This window comes from Oreochromis niloticus, linkage group LG6 (assembly GCF_001858045.2).
Source record: "Oreochromis niloticus isolate F11D_XX linkage group LG6, O_niloticus_UMD_NMBU, whole genome shotgun sequence".
Taxonomy (NCBI): domain Eukaryota; kingdom Metazoa; phylum Chordata; class Actinopteri; order Cichliformes; family Cichlidae; genus Oreochromis; species Oreochromis niloticus.
This window is the reverse complement of record NC_031971.2, coordinates 15984411-16002717: the sequence shown is the minus strand read 5'-3', so window position 1 is coordinate 16002717 and position 18307 is coordinate 15984411. Positions and strand designations below refer to the sequence as shown.

The window sequence follows — 18307 nt, the reverse complement described above, 5'->3', positions numbered from 1 at the left end:
AGTTCCATCATATCCTGTCATTATGTGGATATAGTTTGCAAGTTTCTCTTTCACTTGCTGACCTTTTATCTCTGATCTTTTTCTTCGTCTCATGTGTTTTCCTTGTAGATGCTGGCCTTCTTTCAGACAGTCTTCACCTTTTATCACCAGGGCTTTGAGCTCGCCAAGGACTTTGACCATTATAAACGAGCGCTGCAGATTAATATTCAAAATGTAAATAATACTTTTTTTTGCCGAATTGTTATCATGATAGCAAATGTTTATATATGTCATTTCCCTTGCCCTGTGAGAGGAACAGAAGAAAGGTCTTAAGTGTAGTAAACAGAAGATTAAATTGAACATTTTGATCAGTAAATAGGGAAAAAGGCCTCTAACTAAACTGGAACACAACTCGATTTCATATCACTCCCTTTATAAAAACATCAACTCACGATAAATCTGCCTTCTTTCTACCTTTCATGTTCAGATCTAGTATTTACTTGTCTGTTTATCTTCATTTGGCCATCAACTCCTGAGAAAAATATGTTTTGTTTTCTTAACCGCTTCAGGTCATACCTTTGTTGTTTCGATTTCTCCTACTCTGCAGGACACCCTTTGATTATTGAATTTACATTTATATACTGTAAATTAGCAGATAATTTCATGAAGTTGAAGGTGTTTTAAGGAAACCATAAAAATACAAGAAAAAAATACAAGGACTCTGGATAGGAAGGTCATCCTTACCAAGCGGCCGAAAGTGACTTCCTGGAGTGTGCGCTTGCTTCCTCTCCCTTTTAGACAAGGAATCGATTTGAGGGCACTCGGTCGGAAGTAAACGAGCTGATGAAGAGGATCAGAGAGGCACCGCAAGAATACAGACAGACGAGTCCCATCAGTTTTGAAGGCTACCTCTATGTACAGGAAAAACGTAAGACTTGTATTGTTTTTGACTGTGTGATAATATGTGTATAACATTTTAGTTTATAAAGTGCAGCAGGCAGCCAAACTCTAAGCAAGAAAATACACAAATATAACCCTTCCTTATTAGAAGAGGGGATTTTTTGTTGTTGCTGCTATACAAATGTGTAAATGGAGCTGGTATATCAGATATTTTTATGTAAATCAGCAGCAACATTGGTGTAGCGTGACAGAAAGTTGAAACACAGTCTAAGTTCCTGAAGTTGCACGAGTTGCTGACACTGTAGATGTTTTAACTGAATTTGCTTACTGCTGCTTATTTTTTTGTCACTCGGTCGCTAAAACGGAGGTTACGAAAACTGCGAGCGTTATCCAGGGAGAACCACACTGGAACTGTCAATTGTGTGTTAGCGTGTTGCAGCAGAGCCCAAAAGGGCTTGTTATGACTTAAACCACGTGAAATGTTTACAGTATGTCGTTAATAATTGTGCTTCATCTAGGGCCACCTCCTTTTGGTTCAAGTTGGGTCAAGCGTTACTGCACATTTGTTAAAGAGCAAAAGATCCTGCACATGGTGACTTTTGACCATCGATCAGGAGGAAAGATTGTGAGTGGCAGTGCTGCTGTAGTGCCGCACACTTAAAAAAAAATCAGACTCTATTCAGCCTTTTACTTTCCATTACAACGTTCATTTTGTCATGTCTTTTCTTTTTTAAATAACCAACCATATTTTGTTTTTTTTTGTTCCAGGGGGAAACGGAGTCCATCACACTCAAATCCTGTGTCCGGAAAACGACAGATGTGTTGGACCGGAGGTTCTGTTTAGACCTCGATATAACAGATCGGTATATTGTCACTTACTATGTTCTCAAACACATGGTGATAAAATCTTGCTTGTATTAAACTTGTCATTTAATTTGTATTACTAGTGGCACATTATTTGTTATTGCCTGCTGGGTGACTTTTGCTTGAAGACAATGTAAATGTTGTCCACAGACTGTCCACAGAGCACATAGATCTGTTATGCTAAAGGGCCTAGCTCCACACACACACTTGGTGTTTGTTGCTATGTGTTTTGCATAGCCGAGGGCAGCACTGCAGGGGTTGCTTTGGAGGACTGCCCTCACGCATCATGCTGTAATATATATCGCATTTTGTCACAGAACTTAACCCTGCCCCGCCCCTTTTCTGTAGTATTAATAGAAGAGCAATACCTTAAATTTAGAATGGAAATGTGAGTGCACACATCTGTTTGGCCTGTAATGAGTAACTTGATATCCATCTGTTCCTACATGATTGGAAGTGTCATAAAACCAGCTGGCCTCTTCTTTGTAGTACAAGCAATCTTTTTTGCAAGTACATTTCATCCACTGCTTAATATTTTATAAAACTGTACCTCTGATGCTTTGCCTAATACAAGTGCGGTATGGCTCTCTCCCAGGCCAGGAACGGTGCTTACAGTGCAGGCTCTGTCTGAGGATGACCACAAGTTTTGGATGCAAGCCATGGGTGGGAAGGAGCCTGTGAGTCAGCTTCCACAATGTCATCATCTACCACTCAGTCATGGAGTTTTAATACATTCTTTTTAACTGCCATCTTGTAGAGAGCAAATACGTGTAGCTTTACACCAACATATACTTAGAACTCCCCAAAAACATACTGTGTAAACTTTAAAACTGTCTGTTTTTTTTGTTGTTACTTTAACAGATCGGGCATTATCTTACAAGGACTTATTCTAAAGAGCGAGGAAGTAAGGATCCAGCTGTGCCAGACATTGAATCTGTAAAATGATATGATATCACAATTTTATAAGCATTGGCGTTTTTTTCTTCTTCATTTTTTCCCTACCTGTAGTCGACGCTCAGTTGGATGATGTTGGTTTCAGTTTTGTGAAGAATTCCATCAGTGCAATAGAGAAAAGAGGTGAGCTATAAATATATTTAATAATGTAAATATCTGATACTAACGTATGGAAAATTAGAGTAAATTTCAGTGTTGGTGGATAGTAATAGTAATAGATAACATGCATGCAAGCCTTTATCTGTACACAAGGGGGCAGACTTTCTCCAGTATTGAAAAGGAAACAGGCTTCCCAGCATCACCTGCAGGCACCTTGTACTGAAGATATGCAACTGCCTTTTCACTGCATTATTCTTAGTTATTTGCTCTTATCTGGACACCTTTTCATAAAAAGTTGCGCTAATAACTGATATTTTTATGCACGTTGTTCCCTCATAATGAATGTGGTTAAAATTGAAGTCATGCAGCAAATCTATTATTTCTAAATACAGTATTGTCATTATTGTATTGTAAGTAATAAGCACGTAGAGGTGTATTATTTTTATTATTGTTATATTCTAGGCATTAATGACCAAGGCCTGTATAGGATTGTGGGGGTAAGCTCCAAGGTCCAGAAGCTCCTCTCATTAATGATTGGTAAGTTCTTCATTCTCCTCTGTAAATGGATTTTCTCACATAGAATTTTTTTTTTAAGTAAGGACTAAATAAAGTTAAAAATTTTAATTTAATGCCGGTGCACTATCTCTCTGAAATTAGGTCGCCCCTAGTTAGTTGAATATGCTGATGTAATGGATGTGTCTGTTAGGGGTGATATTAAAAAGATAGCGATTGGAAATCATCCCGTGACTCAGCCCACATGTACCCATGTCTCTCTGAAGTGCAACAAGTGCCAGCGTGTAGCTTTGCTTCGCTTTCATTCAGTTTTAAGTCCCCTGAGACAACCCGACGAGGTCCATCCTATTCACATTCTCCTGCTTTTTGGCTTTTCCTTCATTAGCACGCCAGTAAGATGGCCTCTCGTGTGCTCGCAGATGGCTTAGTCTGTCAGCTGCCTTTCTCAATTACCTTTATGCCTCTTACTCGTCTCGAATCCCTTTCACTCAACTCCCTTTCTATAGAACTTGTCCTCTGTCCTTTCCATTGCTCCCTGTCTGCTCTCTGGTTTCCTGCTGTCTCCAGCAGACACCAGCTCACTTTCAGCTCTGTGTTCAGAATGACAACAAACTCAGGCAGCCGCCAGCCTGTCTCAGCTTCCTCTCCAAAACCTTGCAGCCTCCCAGCCTGCCGACTCATGCGGTAGACTCCATTAATGTTCCGCTGCAGAAGTTTCTTTAAAGCCTTAAAGTATAGAAAACTTCCATCACTAGTCTTGAGAATTTGCATGTTGCTCATTTAAAGAAAAATAACGATTTCATCTGCGCCTAAATATTTCTATCTAAACGCAACTCGTATTTTATCCCTGAAATGACTAATATGTACGACAGCAGTTGTGTGTTACTTCTCCACAGACACATTCACAAACATTTCTTGCATACAACAGTTCACAGTGAGTGGGTGAAACAAGCTTTAAACCCTGAAGAAAGACTTTGGATCCTCCCACACCTCCTCCTTTTCATCTCTCACCCACCAACATGGCCACGGTCCAATCTGAGAGGACAAAGTGATACAAAATTCTCCCATCATATTACAGTACAAACAAAGAGAGCGGCACCTATTGAATGACAGACAACAATATAACAGGAAGAAGACTGTAAAAGTGAGCTCCGATCCCTCTCTGACCTGTCTGTGGTTCAGACAGAACGGGCAGGGCAGCGTGTGGTGTCGGTTGGGATATGGTCATAATAGCTGCTGAATTGGAGGTTTTGGTCCTCCAGATGTAATTGCATAGGTAAATTTAATGAATGCACATTAAAGGAGCAAAGTCAGGGATTTAATATTTTACAGTTCAAAGCAAAAGTTGTTAAACACCGAATTAGACCTGAACAGCTGCTGAAAAGGTTTATGGTGCACCTTCATTGGTTAAACGATATCGCTTGAATATTGACCCACCAGGCACACTGTGGCCTCTTTATGCCCAAAAAAACCAGATGATAAAGGAGAGTCATCTGTCGCTAGATCAGCCAAGCAGGCGGTTAGGACATTTTGCAGTGTGAGTGTGCACAACGCAAAAATAAACTCATGTAATAGCTGCTCTGAACAGCCACACCTGAAGTAAGAAGGAACTGTGCTGTTATTAAAATGTGAGGCTAATGAGGTACTTTTTTGACTGTATAATTTACAGAAAATTAATAAATGAAAAATCTTGAGAGAAAAATTATAACCTCCGACTCCTTTCTAGTTTGAATGTCGGCTATTTTTGGTTTGAGACCTTTCAGGAAAGGTGGGGATATAGGCGTTTCCTAAATCCACTGTGATAGAGTTATGGGGAAAAGTGTTTAACCGTGGATCAGGCACTTGGGAAGAATTACCTGTGAGCTGGTTGTTTGAGAATAAAAGAACAAATCAGTCACGCAGGAAGCAAACACTGACAGGTGCTGCATGTGGTTGTTGCTTCATCTTAATCCTGAACAGCATTTGCTTCCTCCCTTCTTCTTTTTCCAGTTGGCATCAGTTGCACATCTTAGTCTTTACATTTTAGTGGCACTGAACATCCTTACAGCACATACGTCACACAACCATCGCTTCATTTCCAATTTCTGCACATCACTTGTTTGTTTGGGTTTGGGTCAGGACGTGCTATTTACTTATCTCATGAATAGGCTTACTTTCATACTGGACCAGGCTTTCAATCAGCTTATCCTCAAATTTGAAAGTCTGTGAAGGAGAGTAAATTCCCTATTTTTATTTAACAGACTTTTCCCTTCTTAATATTTTCTGTATGATGAAAAGTTTTTCTGCTGGTGTTATATCACTCTGCCACTGTGCTTATTAAGTCCCCACACAGCACAGTGTTGGTTCCCTAGTCTTTATTGTTGCTAACACAAAAGAAAATAATATAGAACTGCACCTCAGTGGATGCTGTGTCGTTAACAGTTTTGCAATCAGTGCTGCTCCAACTGCTCCAGCTGTGTTTCTGCATACACCGACCTGGCCAAATCAGGCCTATTTGTGCAAGAGTACAGCGCCTCTGCAAACTCCATCAGTCTCACATATGGAGACACACCTGGCTACACACGCTTCCTAAAAACGTTTGCTTTCAGAAGTTGACACTGGACAGGCAATATTGTGGATGACGCAGATGGAGAGACACGCGGTCCTCCTGCCTGCAGTTGATAGATCAAATAAGAAAAAAATAAATAAATACGTTTCCTATTAACAGACCACCTAACACCCGTGAAGCTAAAGTCTGTGTGGTGGCTAAGACCCTAAGCTGTACACGTGTCTGAGTCCAAACACTTCACTGACACATTGCACTTCCTCTGTAATTCATCAGAGGCTACTTACGGTGTGACTAAAGCCCCCCCTACCCCACCCCCGCGAATTTTCAGCACAACACACCCTTGGAGTCCCTGTGGAGTCAGTGAAGTAGTAAGGGATTAATTAAACTTGTAATGAGTATAAAGCCAGCAGCCCTCTACAGATGCTGCAACTTCCTTCCATATCCTCTGGGGCGAGACTCGACCCCCGAAGGCTAGCAGGAATGCTTTTTATCCTCATATGGCTAATTACAAGTTACATATTTAAATCACATATTTGGACTTTCTAGGTTGCCCATCAAATAACACATAATGTTATGCATAATATGAACAGGGTAGTTAATTGGCGCCTCGGTGCGAATACCTCAGTCAGTGAGTAATTGCAGTGATGCTAAGTTTGTGATTCTTATAGATGAGAAGAGCGACGAAGTGGATTTGTCAGCCAGCGAAGACTGGGATGTTAAGACAATAACAAGTGCACTGAAGCTTTATCTGAGGTAAGGATTAGTGTGATGTTTTAATGTGAAAGACACACACACACCTGTGAGTTATTTGTTTCACCAAGCAGTGGCAAGCATTGATACTAAAACATTGCAGTGTTTAAATAAGGTAATTGATTCTTCTTATTGCTTTTGCAGTCACTTCAGCTCTCAACGTTACACCTGAACCCTCTGGTTGAACTGCTGTATTTTGTACCTATTAACAAACTTTTAATTAATTCCTCTAATTAATTTGAAATATGACAAATAGAGCTTACCGCCATCTCTGTAACCTGCTTCTCAGCAGCTCAAGAGTACAGTAGCTTTTTGTCTTCATTAGATGATGATAGCTGCACAGTTAAGAATGCAGGTACTCTTATTTTGGGGGAAAGTCGCTTAGTAGGTAATTATTTTTTTTCATCTTGTAAACCGTCAAACTGTGCTGTTGTGTATCCAAGCAAGTCTATTTCTGACCCCACGACAACTCCTTTGATGAATGCGGTCCTTTCCGCTTGCTTGAATGCGAAACACTGCATCCAGCGTTGATGCTTTATTTTATAAAATGGCTACAGATTTAATTATGCAGAGTGCCTTTGTATAATTAACTCCTTGCGAGCTCATAATGCTCATGATATGCATGTTCCACAGTCAATAACTCCTTCCAGGTTGGCAGCGAGTGTGGGTGAAGTTCAGAGATTAAAAATGTAGTTTGGCTGCAAGAAGATGAAGCGGTATAATTTTTAATGCCAATCTGATTTTGTCGACATGCTGTTGCAACAAATTGAGTTGGCTTTGCTTGTTGCTTGATTGGAGGAAAATTTGCATTTAAAGTTGGGAATTTGCCTGCTTTCGTTTTATGCATATTAAAAATACTAAAAAGAAACTAATACAGTTTTTTGGGGTGGAGGGTTTTGATTACTTGTTTTATTTTGTCACTATGGAGGTCTTCAAACAGTCACTGCTATGTAATTAGGATGTAAATGTTAAACCTAGTCAGAGGGGTTAAACTTGTGTGCACTGACCATTTCCACAAAGCAGACTGATGTAGAGGACTGTGGACTCTAGGACATTACTTAGTTGGGAAGTTTTACCTCAGCATTTTAGTTACCATGCTCTTATCATTATTGACATGCTATATGAAATCAACACAGTGTTTTTCTAATTTGTCTTTTACTTGCATGACCTGCTGAAGTAAAACAGCCTCAGTCTCCTCAGTTTCCTCTGAGGCTAAGTAGCTTTGGCCACTATCCAGCTGCAGTGTGAAAGTACCTTCAGATGAACTTGGTTATCTCAACGTGTGCACCGTCTAATTCCATCTCCTGGCCTGGCCACATTAATCATTGCTGTGTGCAGACCCTATAAAACAGTGTGCCAGCTATTTCTGTCCCTCTTGCTCACTTTAACTCTCCTTCTCCCTCCCACCGCCCCCCCAACCCGTCTCTCTTTCTCTCACTATCTCTGCGAAGGAGCCTTCCTGAGCCGCTGATGACCTATGAACTTTACAAAGAGTTCATTAGCCCCGCAAGTAAGTTCTACCGCCTCATGTACCAGCTCTTCATCTGAGCGCAGACCATACGCAAACAGAAGTGTATGTATGTGCCGTATCAGTGCGAAATGGGCATTTTATCAATTGAAGCAGCTGAGTTCATTACTTAGTTCTTCTTCAGGGGGTTATTGAAAAGGAGCAGTGAAGTGAGACACAGTAAAAACACTTTTAAATTAAATTTTACAAACTTTGTTTAAACTTTGTGCTTTTAAGGGAAGTTGGGCAACAGTGGTCACCTTTTTCATGTCTGAAAGCTATTGTGTGGTGCGCGTGTCTTGATTGCTAATTATTGCCTTTTTATGTCTTCCTGCGTGGTATCAGTAATGTGTTACTTACTCGCAGCACTCAGTGCATTTGTTCTTGATTCTAACCCTACCAAAGAGGCTTTCAGCTCCCTTTGGCTTAGTTGCATTTGTCTTTTCATTGTAGACGAGCTTATTCCAATCTCCATATAATCTCTACCTGTTTAACATGGGACTAAATTTGTGGCCAAAAAAGCCATTAAAGATCCTGGATCCAAATCATCCAGTGACCTTGAAGAGGAAAAAAAAAAGAAGGGAAAAAAAGAGGGTTTTTTTCTGCCCACATAACATAATTTCTGTATGAAATGTTTTAAATCAAGCCAAACTTGAATCTTATTACAACAAGTGCTATAATTGGATCAGGTTGACATTTTTATCAGGCGCTCGCAATGCCCTCATAACGAGGGGGGAAAAATGGATTAGCAATGAATATTTTTTTTGATGGATGACAGCATCCATAAGAAGCTTTTGCCATGTTTAAATCCTTGTCGTTCCCATAGTAATGATATTTTGTGTGCCTGTGTGTGTTAGCGTGTGGGCGGTCAGATGCCCATGTGTGAGGAAGTGTTTAAGAGATGATCTCGGGGGTTTTAACACAACCCTTTATACGGTAGCGACAGTAACGTAAAGCTATCTTCCCCGCCAGCATAGTGGTCCCTGCTGCCAAATTCTGGGAGGCTTCAGACCATATATCACCATCACACCTCTTCTTCGTTTATTTGAACTGGGATGTATTTTCCTCTAATGCTTAATCCCATACACTTGAGAGTGATAGCCTCTGATTGTTGCACGCTTAAAGGTCCACCAACTTTTGCTCATTTTAAAACATTTCCAGACTTCCGATAAATACTTTTAGGCCTTTTTGAAGTAACATAGGGCTCACTCAAATCAGCAGCGACTAGAATTTTTCATCATCTATTTAAATTTCCTACTGTACAGTGTACCATCTGAGCTGTGCTGGCTCCTTGCCACGCGAGGAGCACAGAGAATTCCTTGTAGTTTAATATGAGTACACGGCTGTTTCTGCATTTGAACAGAGGGCGGTAGTCCCGAGTCTCGCATCCAAGCCGTCCACTGCCTGGTCCACAAACTACCGGAGAGGAATCGACAAGTCCTCGGGCTGCTTATGAAGCATCTGGCCAAGTGAGTGTTCATAGTTCCTTGGTCATAGTTCAGCCAATCTCCACCCCCTCTCTCTCTCTCAGTTCTCTCTTTCTGCTCTTCCTGTCTGTCTCCTTATTCTCACTCCACATGCTTTTTCTCTCTCTCTCTCCCTCACTCCCACTCTCTTCACTCCCCCTTCCCTGCTGTCACTCCATCTCTTCTCTGTCTACTCAGTGACTGCTGGGTAAGAAAATTGATGCCACTAGCGTCTCGATTCTTTTTTCTTTTCTTTTTTTTGCTTTCTCTAAGGTCATTTTGTTGTATATTTAAAGTTGTCGAGGGAGGATTGAGTAGCCTGCCGTACCTGTTCATCACGCTGTTTTGCAGCCCACGGGTGAAACGAAATGAAATAGACCACTCAAATTAAGCCCTCTCTTGAGATTACTGTATACACCCCTGGACGGACCACTATTGTGCATCATTCCATTTGCGAGATTAGATAGGAAGAAAGATTTTAAGAAATAATGTTAGCTAACATTACAAGGTTTTACCTCAGCAAGCTTTTTATAAACTAAATATGAGCAAATTGAAGATAAGTAAATAATCCCTCTTCCCTGAGGCAGTGAAAGTCTGGTGGATCTTATTTCATAGAAACCCGCTGCAGAATCAGGCTGTGGTAAAAAGGCAGCGCTATTGAAATTGAATTTGGATTATCCAGCGTGAAATTCTCCAGACTGGAGAGACTCGAATATTTTTCTGAAGTTGGCGTGTGTGCATGTCCTGCAGGGGAAGGAAGCAAAGCCAGAATTTCACACTCCTATCTGAAATGGTTTCAGAGATGTTATAAATGTGAGTTGTCACCAATGTTTTTGTCTTCAAAGGCATCCTTTGAAGCTATTTAAACTGTCTCTCTGCAGCTGCACTGCATATCATCATATTTGGAGTATGAAATCTCTTCACCTGTCCGTATAACTTTTTCTTCAAATAAAGGTTTTCCCAACTTTTTTTTTTTTTGACCACTTAATATAGTTGTACCTACTGAACTCCCAGGTTTGGAATGGATGTAGGTGACATTAAATAAAACTCCAGTCTTTCCTCAATGTAAATATCATTTGGTAAGGAGGATCATCCCCTGGCCTCTTTGCATGTCAGTGTTGGCAATATGATAAAAAGAGCACTTTTGAGATTAATACATACTCGCATTCAGAACACATAGAGAAGGCTTCATCAATGGCCATGTTGTGTGCTTTTGAAAAGAAAATCTGAAAATAATCCCCAAAAGTTATTATATGTGAACAAAAATAGAAAGTTCATAGTAATTGAACTTAATTGTAGTATCTTTTTGTAGTGTGGAGCTTACATTTGAAGCGGTTTATATACATTTCATATGACACAAAGCACCATAAAGTGCTGCAAGGTGTCAGTTTGGCCATTCTCTTTCACATATTAATGGGATGTGAACCAACACTGTAATTAGTTACTAAAGTAAAAAGAAGACCAAATTATTGAAAGTGTGATTTTTAAAAAATATATGCTTGACTCTGATGCCATCAACAAGTGACAAAACAATAAAAGGCAGGTTGTTTAAAGTTAAAAAAACAAACAGAACTGATCAGTAATGTGATGTGAATGCCACTGAGTCAGAGGAAAAGACTCCGTGGTACTTTCAGCTGCTCCCTTATTTCTGCTCCCAAAGGATCAGCACAGCAAATGGATCTGCATATTTGATTTGGCACACATTTAACATGAAATACCCTTAACCTCGCATTTATCAGGCTTGGGACCAGCACTAGGAGTTCACGAACAAGCCACCCTTCTTTTAGGCTAGGTTCGTGTCTCTTCTCCGTCTCAAACCAGGGATCTTTTGGATGTGAGGTGAATGTGTTAAACGCTTCTATGCTGTGAAAGACTACAGGAGCAAATATTTCGGCAGCAGTTTTAAACATTCTCAAACTAAAATTGCAGAGAATTTGAGCATTTGAAATTAGTAATTACTTTTGGGAATCACAACCAGCATCTGTAATAGCATGGGGTTACATTAATGCACATAGCATGGGTGATTTTCATCTGTGAAGGCACCATAATTATTAAAAAGATGTGCACAGATTTTGCTAACCCACAGTCCGTGGCACACTCCAAAATAAAAGATTCAGGATGCTGAACTGGTTCTACCTACAATCCTACATTCACGAGTCATCCACGAGTCCTTTCCTGACATGAAAAACATTGTACATGGTACAACAGGGTCATGTTTGGATGCTGGGTCATGTTTGCATTAGTATTCCCCCTGGGTTAATTGAGAAATGTAACAATGACAAAAAGAGACACCATACGCGCGCATATTTGCTATAATGTGCTTCGAGACTTGTTGCCTGTGTGCCCACAAGCATTGTCAACAGTCACGCTAGAGTAGTGTAACTTCACTCTTTAGTTACATCTGTCACTGTCACTAGAAGCAGTGTCCCTTTGTTTTCAGGCCTGTGTGTGCCCTTTACTGAATAAGGAATAGCGATTCTAGATGACAAAAGCAAACATTCAAGCCTTTCAGTGAGCTGAACAAGATTCAGTCTTAATCGTGTGTTTCTATCTGCTAATGTGACTGCATGCAGTTTAGACTTGTGTTGTAGAGAAAATAAGTAAAAGTCACACACGCCAAGTTGGTAAGATTGCAATCGCAACTGTGGCCAGGGCGCTCATACAGACACGAAGCCAACAAGTTCAAACACCATCAGATAAATGGGAAGGAGTGCATGTCTGAAAGGGCCTATTGGCGTCATAATGAAATTACAAATACAAATACAAATAACAAGTCACAGTCACAGGAGAGCTGCTACAGTGCAGCGGTAAGCCGTCCTAACTTTTTGGAATTTGTTGCTGGCATCAAATTCATTATTTTACATTGGGTTTAAAAATGTCTCTGAACTAGCTGTTGCATAGGCCACCATCTACTAACTTAATGAGCTGGAAGATGAGTGCATCCAGATCTGGGTGGTTTACCACCTCCAGTTTTGAAGGGTAAAAAACTTGTCTTGTGTTTAAGGGCTGTTTTTCAGCCAGTGACTAAGCCTTTATTTAACATTATTTTTGGATTCCCTTTCTCATCTGCTTATGTAACTTTTTTGGGGGGAGGGGGAAATAATGATCCATTACAGTTACGCTACTGGAGCTCTGCCCTTTTTTATTCTTGGACTACCCTGTCTTTGTGAAGTTAAGTTGTTTAGTTGAAATTAAGTGGCTATAATGCGAGTGGTTATTTTCCCCAGCGTGGCGGCACACAGCAAGCAGAATCTGATGACCGTGGCCAACCTGGGTGTGGTGTTCGGACCCACATTAATGAGGCCACAGGAGGAGACTGTCGCCGCCATCATGGACCTTAAGTTCCAAAACATTGTGGTGGAAATCCTCATTGAACACCATGAAAAGGTAACACACAGACTTTATGATCTATCATATGCCTAGTGCAGTGCACTCTATAGACTGTATAAGTGTCTAACACTATTGTCTATATATACTGTGTCTATAGGAATATCCCTCTATTGTATTCTATTGTCTTTTTTTGATTGTACACACGTTAACTGCGTTGATTCTTCACATTGAATTCATCCTGCGAGTGCAACATTTTCTATACAACTGTTTTGCAATTCGCAGTCCACAACTATATTCACTAAAACCTAAGCACTGTAGGCAGAGCCAGGTAAGTGACAGCACGAAATGAAATCTGAGGTGACATGACATCAGTAAGCTGCTCACAGCACCTTGTTGTTTACCTACCTGTGTGGCGCATAATTACTCGAAACTGACAGATTATAAATGTGCTACTGCAGCAAAAAATGTGTTTGCGAGTCTTTTTTGGAACGGGGCGCTTTATTACTGTTAGAAGTTTTGTGTTTCGCTTCCTAAATTATTATTTGGAACAGAAGTGCACGTACTGTACTATGTCTGACAGAAGAGTTCCATCTGGATCGAATAAGAGTCTCAATTAGGGGAGATGTGATGCTCTTTTCTTCTGCAGGTATTCTTGTTTTTGGTGAGGGTGGTTTATATGTGTACATTGAAAATCTTTTTTTGCTTTCTTGAGTAAGTGTTCTGGCAAAAACATGCATCATACTAGATGATGGGGTAATTTGTGGCTATTGGAAGCTTTTCTGAGCTGACATAGAGCTCAGATAATGAAACATGCTTGGACAGAATACCCTTCACCCAGTTATTGAGGTGCAGAGAAGCTCGATGTTAGTTTAATTTACATATTTTTGTGTGGCTCTCCAATAGGGGGAGCCCTAAGTGCTTCTACCAGAATCAAACACATGGTTTTCTCTTCAATTTCAGCCTTTTGATTACTCCGTAGATTGTTGCATACATTTTATTACATTCAGAAAGGCCTGTCTGAATGCATTTATTTTGGTTGTGAGTTGTTTCATAACCTGTAGTTCACAGGATCATGTAATCTCCCCCAGAATGTCATTAATCGGTGTCAATCCTCAAACGGGGATAATTCTCCGTGTCAGAAGAGAAAAAGGTTTGAGATTAGTTTTCTAATCTGTTTGGAGCAGCGCTGCACTCGCTGCATAGAATCAGATGAAACCGGGAGCTCGTCGTGTTTATTTTCCTTCCAAGCTTCATTAAAATGAAGACGAGGCGTGTTGCGAATAATGTCTCCACCCAAACTCACAGATCTAAAATGGGGTGTGAGAAAATACAGAGGCAGAGTGCGCAAATGTGCAAAAACAACACCAGCCAGCCCCGCGTGCACCGCTAGTGTCCTTAGACTACCTAGAGGTATCCAGCACTGGCCGGCTGATAAAGGATGTAGTGTTAGAATGCAGCAAGAGCATTTTAGAAAGTACAGCATGTTTGAGCAGGGGAAAAGTTGAGCAGACAGACAGACGGGCATTAACTTCCCTCACAGCTGAGTCCCACTCCAGACTGTTGATACCCCCAGATACCAACAGTAGACTCTGCTTTACATTCACCTCCATCTGCAGAGAGAGGCGAGAGGGGAAGAGAGAGGCAGCACAAACTCTCAGCCATATCAGATTTCTCACTTTTTCTATCTGCCTCTCTCCTACAAACTTTCTCTCTCATGCCCCTCCCCCCCTCCCCCTCCTCTATCTGCCTCTCCGTTCACACTCTCGCTCACTTTCTCTGCCACTTTCTCTCTCTCTCCTCTCCCTTCCCTACCTCCCTCCTCTCCTCATCTGTGATCCTTTCTGAGGCTCTGCTGAGACTTCCTCTTCTCTGCAGCCCTATTCTCTTTTAACTCCACATCTGAAGTTTATATGTAAACACGGGCCCGGTGTAAACAGGCTTTGCCAGTTGGCCAGTCCTCCTCAAGTCCAAACCTTGTTTATTTGACTTTGGGTCAATTTTTTTCGGAGGAGAAACGTCACCTTAACTTAGACCTGGATTTCTGGATGGGGGAAGTGATTATTTATTTAGTTAGTTATTTTTTAATATTTTTGGCACACACATATACACACATGCGCGCACACACACACGAATCTGTTCACATGCAGTTTTTAGGGTCCAATCAATGAGCAGCTCAACTTTTCCTAGGAGAACTTGCTGCTGCTGCAAATATCTTTTTCCATCCACAACTACATAAAGACTGTGAGTTTTTCAAAACACATTGGTTCAGTTGAGGACATGCTGCAGCTCAACAGTCTAGGGGTATCTGCACTGTGTATGCTGTGTTTTGCTACAGACTTATTCACATGTGTATTCAGATCTTTACAGATGCTCCCGAGTCATGCCCTCTCTCACCTGATGCCCCGGTGCTCTCTGCTCCCACGAGGCACTCCAAGAAAATGAGTCGACAGAATCGGCCTTTGGCTGTCTACAATCCACAAGCCCTTGACATTCAGAATGGTAAGAGATGTACAAGTTTGTACCTGTATATTTTCACATTTCTTGGTGTGTTAAATGAAAGGTGTTGTGAATGTGTTTAGGATTTTTTTTTTTTTTTTTTGCTCTAGAAGTTCAAATGCTCCTCACTTTAGCTGTAAAGCACTATAGTGATTCAGCAAGCATCTCACTTAGCATTTATTCATTTGTAGGGCCCAAGAGGTCTTAAGTGGCAACAAATGAGTAATACCTGCCCTGAGACTTTTAGTAAGTGCAAATGAACTGAACATAAATCTGTTATGCTGGAAAATATTATTTTACTTCCATTTTACATGTGTGGATATGTGGATACACCACATGACAGCAACTCAATACATTTAGGCATGTAGATATGGTGAAGATGACCTGCTGAAGCTCAAACTGATAACTTTGATTGTAGCACGGTTGTCGGTGCCAGACAGGCTGGTCTATAGAAAATAGCAAAGTATTTCACAAACTGCTGATCTACTGGGATTTTCCCCACACAGTCATCTCTAGAGATTACAGAGATGAAACAAAAAAGAAACTATACAGTGAGGGTAAAAATGTCTTGTTGATGTCAGTGGAGAATGGCCATACTGTTTCAAGCTGAGAAGAAGGCAACAGTAACTACTGGTTACAACCAAGGTATGCAGAAGAGCATCTCCGAATGCACAACTCATTAAGTCATGAAGCAGATGGGCTGCAGCAGCAAAAGACCACGCTGGATGTCGGTCCTAAGCTACGAACAGGAAACCAAGGCTACCCCTGGACCAAAAAGGAAAACTGTATGGACTTTGCCTGGTCTGATGAGTCTCGATTTCTGTTGCAGCGTTCAGATGATAGGGCCAGAATTTAGTGCAAACAACATGAAAGCATGGATCCAGCCTGGCTTGTGTCAGTGGTTCAAACTGGTAGTGGTGCAGTGGTGCAGAGAATATTTTCTTGACACATTTTGGGCCAACTAGTACCAACTGGCCATCATTCAAAAAGCCACTGTTTAGCTTAGTATAGCTGCTGACTGTGTCCATGCCTTTATGACCACTGCGTACCCATCTTCTGATGGCTGCTTCCAGGAGGATAACGCACCATGCCACAAAGCTCAAATCGTCTCAAACTGATTTCTTTTACATGACATGAGTTCACTGTACCCAAATGGCCTCTACAGTCACCAGATCTCAGTTCAATAGAGCATCTTTAGGATGTGCAGCCAAAAGAATTTTCTGCAAATTTGTGAAGCTATCATGTCAATATGGACCAAAACCTCTGAGGAATGTTTCAGCACTTTGTTGAATCTATGCTGCAAAAAATTAAGACAGTTCTGAAGGAAGAAGGGGCTCCACCCTGGTACTAGGTCTACACAAGGAAGCTGCCAGTTGAGATTCAGTTGGGGGACAATTTAAAATCCAACATGTATTGTCTTAAAGAACCTGAAAAGGGAAAACTTTAGTGCTAATTTATTTTAGTGCTAATTTGTACACTCACTCTCTAACATATTTTGTGCATTAATTATCATAATAGAGTGTTGCCAGGTTGTGAGGTGCACCAAGGAGGTTAGGCTTTATGTAATACGGTGTTGTTGAGCAGAAACACAAAGTTAATATCCAGAATTATCAGGAAGCCGAATCAGCATCTTTCTAATGGGTGGGTTTAAACAAAAACTAAACATTATCACTGTCGGATGCATTCATGCAACAATATTAGTATCCATTAGTTTGAGGTAGGTGTAACAAATAAACTGGCAACTAAGTGTATTTACCGCTGATCCCTGCTGAGCTCTAAATCACTCACTTTGTCTGTTCCCTTATGAGTGCTATGCAGAATAACAGTGTCTACAGATGACACACTGAACTTAATCACCTTCTTTCTGTAATACTGTTTGAAGGGATTTGCATCTGGGACTTTTCTGTGTTTTTGTTTACTTAAAAATTTACTTTCTCTAAAGATTGACTGGGAGACTGCAGCATAAGAGAGTCCCACTCTGGTACATCAGGAGAGCTGGTCACCTGACCCACTGACCCAAACACTCTAACTCTAGCAGTTTCTGATCCACAGCCAGTTAAATCCTTCCCCCCCTCTACAATACCAAAGGAGTCTAAATCTGCTTACCAGATTGCCTCTCTTTGTCTCCCTTGTGCTAGCTTTTACTGTGGGGTATTTTAATATCAGGGATGAAAGGCATAATCCTTTTTTAACCTTTGTGTCTTTTATATGGGTCCCACATAATAAGAGTAAAAGCAATTTAAGAATGCTGAAGTGGGTAAGAGAGAGCAGTGTTTATGTATGCGTGTGACTCTTCTTATGAGTCTACGTGCCGTGCTGGGTGTCTGATATCCGCGCAGATGTGACGGCACACCATGTGTAGAGAGGTGCATTAATCAGAGTATTTGTGTCAGGAAGCTTTCCAACAACTACAGTTTACAAGGCTCTTATCCTCAAGATGATTACAGATCACTTGCATGTTTGTTACTGATTTAATTAAAATGTAAAAGGTGCTAAAGATTTAGCTGCCAGTTTATTACTGTTGGGTGTGAGCACTTTACAAAAGATGTACTGTCAAAATCTGTTGATACAATGATATAATAATACATAAAATAAATTGAACTCATTATAAAGTGGTCTAAAGTTTAATCAATAGATTTTTTTTTTAATTCTTGGACTCCACTAGAGAAGCTTTGCATGATTTACAGTTCAAATTAATCTTTGGTGCAGACCCTCAGGCCATCTTCTGTCTCTTACAACCAGATTTATATCCTGGCATCACCACCTTCTAAGCAAACTTTCTTTTGATGGGTTTCCACCTCTAAACCAAAAACTTGAACAGTAGGCTAGCAGAAATTTTCTGCTCACATCTAGTGCTGTGTATAGGAAGCAAGTTGTAACAACAACAGCTTCATTTTTCAG

General features: G+C 40.7%; 1 protein-coding gene across 4 annotated transcripts in view; it reads left to right on the top strand.

The window, feature by feature from the left end:
- Positions 1–18307, top strand: part of arhgap10 (Rho GTPase activating protein 10) — a 51094-nt gene that overhangs the window by 20144 nt on the left and 12643 nt on the right. For all 4 annotated transcript variants that reach the window (XM_013274131.3, XM_013274129.3, XM_013274130.3 and 1 more), the window contains exons 7-19: positions 109–213; positions 778–907; positions 1398–1504; positions 1648–1742; positions 2339–2420; positions 2605–2647; positions 2752–2820; positions 3259–3333; positions 6526–6610; positions 8059–8117; positions 9478–9583; positions 12808–12967; positions 15268–15409. In XM_013274131.3, coding sequence (XP_013129585.1) covers positions 109–213; positions 778–907; positions 1398–1504; positions 1648–1742; positions 2339–2420; positions 2605–2647; positions 2752–2820; positions 3259–3333; positions 6526–6610; positions 8059–8117; positions 9478–9583; positions 12808–12967; positions 15268–15409 — 1258 coding nt within the window. The remainder of the gene's footprint in view (positions 1–108; positions 214–777; positions 908–1397; positions 1505–1647; positions 1743–2338; positions 2421–2604; positions 2648–2751; positions 2821–3258; positions 3334–6525; positions 6611–8058; positions 8118–9477; positions 9584–12807; positions 12968–15267; positions 15410–18307) is intronic.